The sequence below is a fragment of the Nicotiana tomentosiformis genome, chromosome 1 (genome assembly GCF_000390325.3).
Source record: "Nicotiana tomentosiformis chromosome 1, ASM39032v3, whole genome shotgun sequence".
NCBI lineage: Eukaryota > Viridiplantae > Streptophyta > Magnoliopsida > Solanales > Solanaceae > Nicotiana > Nicotiana tomentosiformis.
In genome coordinates, this window is record NC_090812.1 from 38,563,344 (window position 1) to 38,573,125 (window position 9,782).

Sequence of the window (9,782 nt, forward strand, 5' to 3'; positions counted from 1 at the left end):
CCTCTTCACTAATTAACAATTAAATGGAGAAGTAAAAATGAATGGACTGTCTTATCTATATGAATAGGAAAACATTAATAACAGAAAGAACCATGAAAAGTTTCAAATATCTTGTCCATTGAAATCTCCACATTAAGTAAAACTGAAAAGTTAAACAGGAGAAGAAAGGTGAAATGATTCAAATATATTGTTCATAACTAATAAGACTACTAATAATATACTAAAGTAACTAATCAAACAGTTCTTGGATTCTCCAACTGTTACATTAACACCTTATGCTGTTTTTTTCTTTTTAAATACTCTCTTGATTTTATTTCCCGACAACTGTGCATTCGGATCTTCTTCAACCATTGTTGCGGCATTAGTTACACTTATCTTGGCAGGTGTATTTGCAATATCGATTAAGTCGTTATCTTCAGTGGAATCCTGCATATATAAAATATAAAAATTAGTGTAAATCAGCAATGGACTTATAGTTACTATAGCTTTATTAATTTATGCCCTACAAATAATTTAATCAAAAGAATGAATAATCCGAAAAAATATTAATAGTGTGTTTGTAGCTTCCTATAGAATAAACAAAATGATCATTCAGAACTTTTAAAGTTATAAAAAAACTACTCCAGATCTGAAAATTTATTCAGAAAGAAATCCTTCCAGATATGTAAGTAGCTTTAATGTTAACAGACAAATTAAAAGTTATGTATTTACCTCGCATTCCTTCTCTCCATCTAAGCTTTGATTAGTATTGAAGTCAGGGTCCTATCAAAAAATTAAAAAAAATGAGTTTGAAATTATACTACAAAATATGCAATTTAACAGAAACTCACAATTTAAAAATGTTATGAAGTTTGTAAGCGAAGATCACATACATTGAAGGCATCTGAATGTGGAGCAGGGCTATATTTGTTTATCAGTTGCTCATCATCTGTAAGCTTAACAACACTGTAAACTTCACCTCGCAATTGAATGTTCGACCTCTTGATAATAACCTTAAACATGAATTTCCTCTCAAGAATATTGTTCAAGTCCACTGGATAAGAACACTTACAACAACGCCAGTATTCTAGAATGAAATTTCGCGTTTGAATGTTCCAAATAACAAATATGAATATAATTAGTTGATATACCTCAAGTAATCCTTCCTTCAATTCATTTGCGGACCTGCCTATGAGAAACATGGCTTCGCGGTCCCAGAGCAACAGCGAAACAGATCCAGTTGTATCCAATACTCTAACCTGAAGCCTGAACCTAAATACACATGCGATTTGAGATATAAATGTACATTTTGATGCATTAAGGAAATAGAGGTTGTGTTATTACCTATTCACCGCTGAGTAATCTTCATTTTTACATTTTTGGTTTGGGCAAAGATAAATGTTTTCCACTTTATCCACCTTCTTTTGACACTTCTTACAGCCGACATACGACCACCCTTTTTCAAGTTCTAAATTTTCAATACTTGCAACAATCAAACAGGGACCTTCCTGTTGAATAAATTGATAAGACAAAGAAAAGATTGTCTATGAGAATATCAAAGGAATAACATAAATGTATTGCAAGAACTTTCCATATTCTAATTGATCAACCAGTTATTCAAATCATAAAATAAGAGAACTAAAGGCCAAAAATAAACTTGAAATGTAATGTAAAGACATAGAAAATATGGTCCATGTGGAGAGTCATTGACATGAGGACTGATGAGGACCTCTCTGATATGGATTGTGATTTAGAAGAACTGTGCCAACATGCCGTTGTTAGCAGGCAAGGCGAATTAGTTGATATCAATCTGTTGCACTGATAAGTTGCTTTGTTACATAGCAGAAAGGTATATTCTGTCTTTCCTTAGTTTAAGCTTACAGTGTAGGTGCATTGTTTGTTTGTTTGTTGTTTGTTGTTTTTTTGTTTTTTTGTTTATCAAAGAAAAAAGACAAATGCAATGTAAGAACTTTTCATATTCTAAATGGTCAATCACTTTTTCAAACCACAATATAAGAGAAGCAAAGGCCAAAATAAACTTGAAATGTAATGTAAAGACCTAGAAAAGATGTTTTTTCAGAATATCAAAGAAAGAAGATAAATGTAATGTAAGAACTTTTCATATTTTAAATGCTCAACCACTTTTTCAAACTATATAATAAGAGAACCAAAGGCAAAAAATAAACTTGAAACTTCAATTTTCAGCGTAGCTATCTAAATGCTCAACCACTTTTTCAAACCATAAAATAAGAAAACAAAGATGTGCATTTTTCCAACTATTAACATGAAAAACAGGTTAAATTAATACTACACAAGATAGTTCACTCACTTGCATGGACTCCACTAATTGGCCAATTGTTTTAACTTGAACAATGCCCTTCTCTAACTCATCCACGACGGAGTAACTTTGTTGAGAGATGGTTTGAGTCAGCCTCTCAGAGTAATTATCCCGAAGAAAATAATCTGTATTTATGAATGAGTAAAACAGTTAGATGTATAGTTGGAAAAATTATTTGAGTATAGATGCAGTGAATTTTTTTATATATATATATAAATGTATATATTGAACCGTGTTTTAAACTCGTCAGATTGAGGAAAATTTGGATTAATTCATAGCTTTGATGCATTCCAAGTATTGCGCACAGAATATGAATCTACAAAACAACGTATGTGTAAGATATAATGAATAACTTTCACACAGTAATGTCAAATTGAATAATTGTATTTTACCTTGAAATTTATGGGCTTTTATGAGCTGCATCACAACAATAATAGGCTGGTTGTTAGAACTTAGCAGGTGAGGTACAATTTCATCAACAAACTCGCCCCAGAATGTAGCAGACAACTTCTTCCTCCTGCCACATAGAAATACAAATATAATTTTAGCATATGTAATTATCAAATCCATCCTTAATTACTAGATGATATCTTGTATCTTACCAACAAATGATACTATCACAATTAAAAACAAACGAACTATGTACAAGCATCATGTTACTTTATAAGACACTGAAATTGAAAATTCAACAGAAAGTATAGTGTTTATGTATTTTTATTACATTTTTGTGTTATTATGATTTACGATATTATATTTATTAGAAGAAAAATAAATCTTAAAAAATCGAATTCACGCTTTTACTACATGGAAGATCTATTTCTTCCATTTTCAGTTTCATTCTTAGCCAAATTCCAAGACTTCCATCCCTTATGTAAAGATCTTACACATTTATGATATTAGTTCTTCAATAGTTGTTGTGCTTTAATTTTTTTTAAAGTAAAAAAATGGTAGTATTTGATGTATATATCTTTTGAAGGTTTATTTTGTTGGACTTTGATATGGTCTAAGCTTTAGGTTAATAGGAGAACTTTACGAACGTTGTTATCACTTGCTTTACTTGTTATCCTAATATTATTTTTCAAAAATGAAAAAAAGTCCTTTTTGTCTTTTTAATTTCTTTTTATCTTTAATGTGCTTAAGGATGATCACACCCAAAATATATACAAATATCGTATTCTAACAATTAACATTCATGAGGCTTACACCAACTTTAAAGCAAAATCACATAAACCCCATATTTTGTTAAAGGGAAAGAGAAAGGAGAAGAAATGAATCGTAGAAAATGCGAAGTATTAATTACTTACCTGCGAAGTTAAAGCGGAAACACTGGTATGAGATGCATAGTACAGAAAAATACATCATTTGCCCAATAAATCATATATGTCAATATGCAGTGAAAGAGTAAACAAGTTAAAAAGTGAAAGCCAATCTGGGTAACATTATTTATTGAGGAAGAAGGATATCAGTGTGTGTGGAGTTTAAATACACATGGAAAGAATTCAGCCAAAATTAAAACAGTTATTTTTAAGGCATTAAAGCCATAGTTATAAGAGGTGAGGCATCAGTATCGAGAAAGCAAACCATCGTTACCCAGCTCAAAAATCAAAACGGCAGAGGCACGGGAAACGATACAAGGTATCGGGGAAACGCGTAATAATGACGTATTATGACATGACGTCACTCTGAAACGACGTGACCCTAGGTTGCGGCTCGCGGAAGGCCACGTTTTCATCCCGTCCGAAATGCTACTACTCGACCTGCTCGCCTAAAACTTCTCAACCATAACTAACAGAGTCCGCTCATCGAGGTCGCCCAGGGTCGACATCAATAAATGGGGGGACTAACTGTATAGGTCAAAATATGCCTCTGTGGGATTTAACATGGAGCGTTATTATGGAAAGCGGTGTGGCCGAGGTTGACTAGTAGATAACAGGGCTCGTAACCGAGCAGTCAATAACGGTCGAAGTCGAGTATCAAGTACAGTGCTAACGGATAGTTTTTGTAATAGGATATTTAAGAGAATATTCCATTGAATATTCTTTGTATTTGTACTTTTAGGGTTGACTGGGGTATTCCCATATAAATAGAAAAAGAGATATGGGAAAAGGGCATGTAACATTCTCTCGTAAGAGCACTTTTTGAGAAGAAAACTTTCTCTCTAGAAAAGATACAAATAATAATTTTCTAAGAAGATTCGATTATCTATTATTCCACACTTTTCTATCAGATCCGAGAATAGTTCCAATATTATTACATCTGTCAACACTCATCACTGTGAGAAGGAGGAATCATCCACATCATTCAATATTTGGTGAATCATTCTCCTTATTTACGTTAATGCCATTTATTTTTATTTATTGCTTGATATTCTTCTATCATTAATCATCTTGAAACATTGAATGTACACAACATTTAATCCTCCAGCAACACTGTCCGGTTTTATTTGAGTTGACTAGTTATAAATCTAGGGATATTATTATTAACTAGGTTTAATCCTTTTTTAAATAAAATTAATTAGTTTAATCAAAGATTTACGCTTTTTGGTCAAACAACAAACTCTCTACATTCATTGTAGGGTAAGCTCCGCGTACTCACTACCCTCCCCAAACCCCACTTGTAGGATTATACTGGGTTTGCTGTTGTTGTAAATTCTAAATAATGAGAGTTTTTAAAACTTCATCGACTGTTAATTACTCGTACTACTAAAAGAAGTAGGTTCTTGTAATTTTATCATACACAGCCGTGGAGACTGTTGAACCAACTGTTGGTCCAAGGTTGGTCCCTCGGCAAAACTGTTGAGCCAACAGATCTTATTCAAGATTAATTCATGAGGATTAGGATTTGTGGCTTCTAAAGAAAACCCAAGGAAAAGAAAACTAAAGGTGCAAGTACATTAAAAAAGGCAGAACAAGAATCAGGGGAAATTTTCATCTCTTTTCATCAATATTTTTGTTCAGGTTTGCAGGGATAAATGCAGTAACCTGCCTTACATGAAAAACAGGACAAAGATCAAGATCAATATCCAAGACACTGATAACTAAGGACTGTTAAAAAACAAGTGTGAAGAGTTGATAGTCGGATAAATCAAAGCCTCATTTCCCCTCCTGCTCCTCTGTCAACATCCTTGAGACCGAGGGTATTCTTTCATTCTTCTACTTTCTACTGTTTCATTAACACTGTGCTTACGAGTAACACAAGTTAATCAGTTTAACATTTACATTATAACCTTAAAGCGTCCTAGTAAGACCTTTTCTAACATTTGTATGACTTCTCAACTCGGCATTATCTTCTGTCCAAAACTAAAAGTAGAGAAGCTGGTAGAAGAAAAACATACCTGCACAAGAATTTTCAGCCTGAACAGTATGCAATAGGATTAATAATTGATCAAACAAAAAGCTTTCTGAACATTTAACAGTATCGGAGGTAACAACATTACAGGTTATCTGGTTCATATTTATGAAGGATGTAACTTCTAAAAGACAATAAAACCCTCCTCCTTTGTCCGGGCTTGGGACCGGCTGTGTTACACGAGAATTCAAACACAGGCGGACTTAAAAACTTAATATTTTTTTGTTCTTGAGGTTGGGAGCAGCATGACCTGCCATCACATTGCGATCATTGACAAGTCACCTTAGCACAGCCGGTCATCTTGAAGAGCTGAACTAAAGATTGAAGTATATGTGACAAGCCTCCATATATTGGATTTGATTTGCAAAGACGAATGCACTCCTTGAAAAAATATTCAGAATCTCAGATGTTCCATAGAAGGGCATTGGATCAGGCCGGATCAACTGAAATGTAGCTAGTTCTCTGTCTTCAGAATGTGCGAGGGGCATAAGAGGATCAAGTCCAATGAAAGCGTACTGCTAAAGTATAATACATGTACATGAATTAGGTATCACCTGCCCCAGCTATGAGTGAGAATGGATATTTTGAAAAAGTCATTCAAAGGCCTCAATCGTCGACTTTCAATTAAGCAACCAAGTTCCTGGTTTAACAGTAGAAATATAGTCCTCAAGTAATTGGAGGAACGAATGGGTGCAGAAGGCTTAGCATTCAATCGGATATGGATTTAACATTTTAGCTCATACGCTGCCTCTGTTGTGGTGGACTCATATCCCATTGTCCCAGATAATATACATGGTGTGTCCAAGTTCAATCCGTTGGCAATGCATGTAAGAAAGTTGCCTTATTCGTTTATTATTTTGTTAGACCGTAGTCAAATGCAGATGGCTGTTTCAGCATACATCACCCTCGAACCAAAATAGGGACTCATCCTTATTCAGTCTAGTGAGGGTCCAAAAGGCTTACTCACGTATGACCCTTGGGGAACCACAATCACGTACACTCATTTGTGTCCCTTGCCAATTTATTGATCTATATTATCAACTCTATATCCAATCACGAGGCGCCAACATCCAATCTAAAATCAAAACCTTCTTCAGACTGTAGCGGATAATAAAGCAGGGCAGATTTCTACTTCACCCACGTCAATGACTAAAACAATTACAGCACTAAACCATCACGTAGACTTGGGGTTGAGAGAGTGCAAAGTGTATGTAATAACCTCCAACAGATCGCCGGCATACAAAAAAAAGGAGTTCACGTCTGAATACACTGCACTCCTATAGAACAAACTGAGATTAAGAAATTAAAATGTAAGTAGATGTTTGAAGAAAAATCATTTTTTGCTCAAAAATCAGAAAAAGGAAGAAGACTTGACACAAATATCTCCAGTAAATTCAACCAGTCAAGAACAACCCGTGTGACTAAAACCTCATATGTAATAGAAAAATGCACCCAACAGTAAAAAAAATTAATTAATCAGTTGGCATATAGCAGATACCATATTAAAAGCCAAAAGTTAGAAACTCATAGCCTAAGTTAGAAATTCAAAGCATCAAGAAAACATGCAGATCCTAGTATTAAACCAGTAAGGATATAGCATCAAAGAACAACAAATGTAGCCAAATAAGCACAAACGAAAAAATCAGCCCATCAATAAAAAACACCCTTCGACCTCTCATATTTTCAAAATGCCTAGTCACCTCATATCACACATCATTAAAAGCTTAAACAACAATAACAATTATGCCTCAGTCCCAAACAAGTTGCGCATCAAAAGCCTAAAACATAAAAAATTATGTTAAATCGATTGAAGCCCTTAATTCCAACCTCCAAGTAGAATTCTCTGTGTCAAAACCTAAAACAAGCTATGTCATATCATCATTCTTCCACCAAGCTAAAATGTACCAAACATCAAGAACAACACAGCCTCATTGTTCAACCTAATTCATGACAGCCCATAACTAAAAGCACCCCATCAAAATCTCCAGTTTTTCTATTCCCATCAGATTCTTCAATTTCATCACATCACAGCCTAAAAAATCAAGAACTATTAATATAAATCCTTCTAGCCCTTAATCAGTTATTCTAATGTAGCTCCATGATGACACCCCAACTGATTCCTCTTATTATGAGAATTCTTAATATAAACAGATCTGATCTTAACATGTCAAAAGCCCAAAAAATCAAAAACTATCTAGACACTTTTTAAGCCTATAATAGTGTAGCATCAATCTAAACATCCTCAGATGATTTTTCTTATTAGCCTAAAAATCTCTCGTCTAAACTGATCACATCTTAAGTATATATCTCTAAGCCATAAAGATATAGTAACACATAAGCACAACTAAAAACACATAAAGCAAGAAACCAATTAAAGAACTTTTTTTTTTTGTTTTTTTTTCTAATGCTTTGAAACGAATTACTAAGAAAACACATAAGCACAACTAAAAACACATAAAGCAAGAAACCAATTAAAGTAGTACTTTTTTTTTCTTTTTCTGTTTTTTTTCTTTCTTTGAAACGAATTACTAAGAAAACACATAAGCACAACTAAAAACACATAAAACAAGAAACCAATTAAAGAACTTTTTTTTCTTTTTCTGTTTTTTTTCCTAATGCTTTGAAACGAATTACTAAGAAAATACATAAGCACAACTAAAAACACATAAAGCAAGAAACCAATTAAAGAACTTTTTTTTTCTTTTTCTGCTTTTTTTTCTTTCTTTGAAATGAATTACTAAGAAAACACATAAGCACGACTAAAAACACATAAAGCACGAATTGGAAAAATGAAACGAAATTACGAATTGGAAAAATTAAACGGACTACTGAAGATAACACATAAAGAACACGACAGAACGAACGATCTAGAAAAAAAACAATGATTTAAGAAGTAAAAACAATGCAAGAAACGAAAAAAACACACAAAGAGCAACTAAAAACACATAAAAAAAAGGAAGTAGAAGAACACAAATTAAGAACATATGCAAGAAAACATGAAAGAAAGGATCGGAATAACAATCAAGGTAAGAAAGAGAAAGGATACCAATAACTTGTTGCGCCACCGGTCATGATCAAGAAATCTCTCTCAGCCGGCAGATTATCGTCAAAGTCGACGGTCATCCAACTCTTGTTGCTGGGATTTCAATATCAAATCAGCGTAGCGTTGCTTAAGCATCGCTGCCCGAAGCTTTTTGTTGTCGTCCTTTTCCAACTCCTTTTTAGCATCAAAGTTGGTAATCGAGATCTTCCTCTTTCTGCCGCCGCAGCCCATAATATTCCCTGTAACTTGGTCTGGCTGACAAGTATAAACCAACACCATAGCTAAAGATTATGAATGGTTAATGAATTATGAAAGGTAATCAATGATTTAGTACTACTTATATAGACAAGGGTGTGAAGCCCTTGCCCCAAATAATTAAGGCCCAGCACTACTATAATATAATTTATATTAATATAATTATTAATAACACAAGTTTTAAATTTTAATATTTGGTAGAAGTAAGTTAATTTTTCTCATTAAATAATATATTTACCTTCTAATCAATTTTATTTTTCTTCTTTTATGTATAACCTTTTTTCATTGTTCTCGCGATTTTACTTTCTAATTTCAACTCAAATTCTCTAAGTTAACTATTTCTTTTTGTCATATTTGATTGATCCACACACCATAAAACAAGTTCTTTGTGTCTATTCTTTTCTAACTAAGAAATCCCTGAGACAAATGTCGCAAGGTTCAAAACACGATGGATAATAGAATCACCCTTTACCATTTTCACTTTAGGGAAGAATTCAATACCACATGACGTGCGCCTAACTCATACATCACTAGTTAATTTATCCGCGCGAAAGTAATTAAAATTTGTCTAAATAGTTACTCCCACCGGTCCATTTTAAGTTATTTTTTGGCCTTTTTTGTGGCCCATAATATTTGATTTTTTCAAATATCAAGAAAGAATTAATTTTTTTTTTTCAAAGTTGCCTTTGGAGTATAGTGTCTAGGAGTATTTGTTGTATTTTCAATGAACAAATTAAGATTAATATGGACAATTATATTGTTAATTAATGCTAAAAGATGATTTCTTAATATGTGTGAAAACAGCCAAAAAATTACTTA

At 33.2% G+C, this 9,782-nt stretch overlaps 1 protein-coding gene across 2 annotated transcripts; it reads right to left on the bottom strand.

Moving 5' to 3' along the window:
• Positions 1-273: 273 nt before the first annotated feature.
• LOC104093165 (uncharacterized) lies at positions 274-2,865 on the bottom strand. Of its 2 annotated transcripts, XM_070196164.1 has the most exons (6): positions 2,710-2,865; positions 2,309-2,633; positions 1,324-1,487; positions 873-1,251; positions 712-762; positions 274-426 (listed from the first exon to the last, which is right to left on the bottom strand). In XM_070196164.1, the coding sequence occupies exons 2-6, from the start codon at positions 2,312-2,314 to the stop codon at positions 274-276; spliced, it is 753 nt and encodes a 250-aa protein (XP_070052265.1). In that variant the 5' UTR covers positions 2,315-2,633; positions 2,710-2,865. The 2 variants fall into 2 exon arrangements, with proteins under 2 accessions (XP_070052265.1, XP_070052285.1); XM_070196184.1 differs by having other exon boundaries at positions 2,309-2,865.
• Positions 2,866-9,782: the final 6,917 nt, after the last annotated feature.

What these genes read in the sequence shown, in the direction of transcription:
- LOC104093165 (XM_070196164.1), bottom strand. An exon ending in CACATTCAGATGCCTTCAAT is followed by an intron (nt 763 to 872) that starts GTATGTGATCTT and finishes ATTTTTTGATAG; the next exon opens with GACCCTGACTTCAATACTAA. An exon ending in ATGGAGAGAAGGAATGCGAG is followed by an intron (nt 427 to 711) that starts GTAAATACATAA and finishes TTATATATGCAG; the next exon opens with GATTCCACTGAAGATAACGA.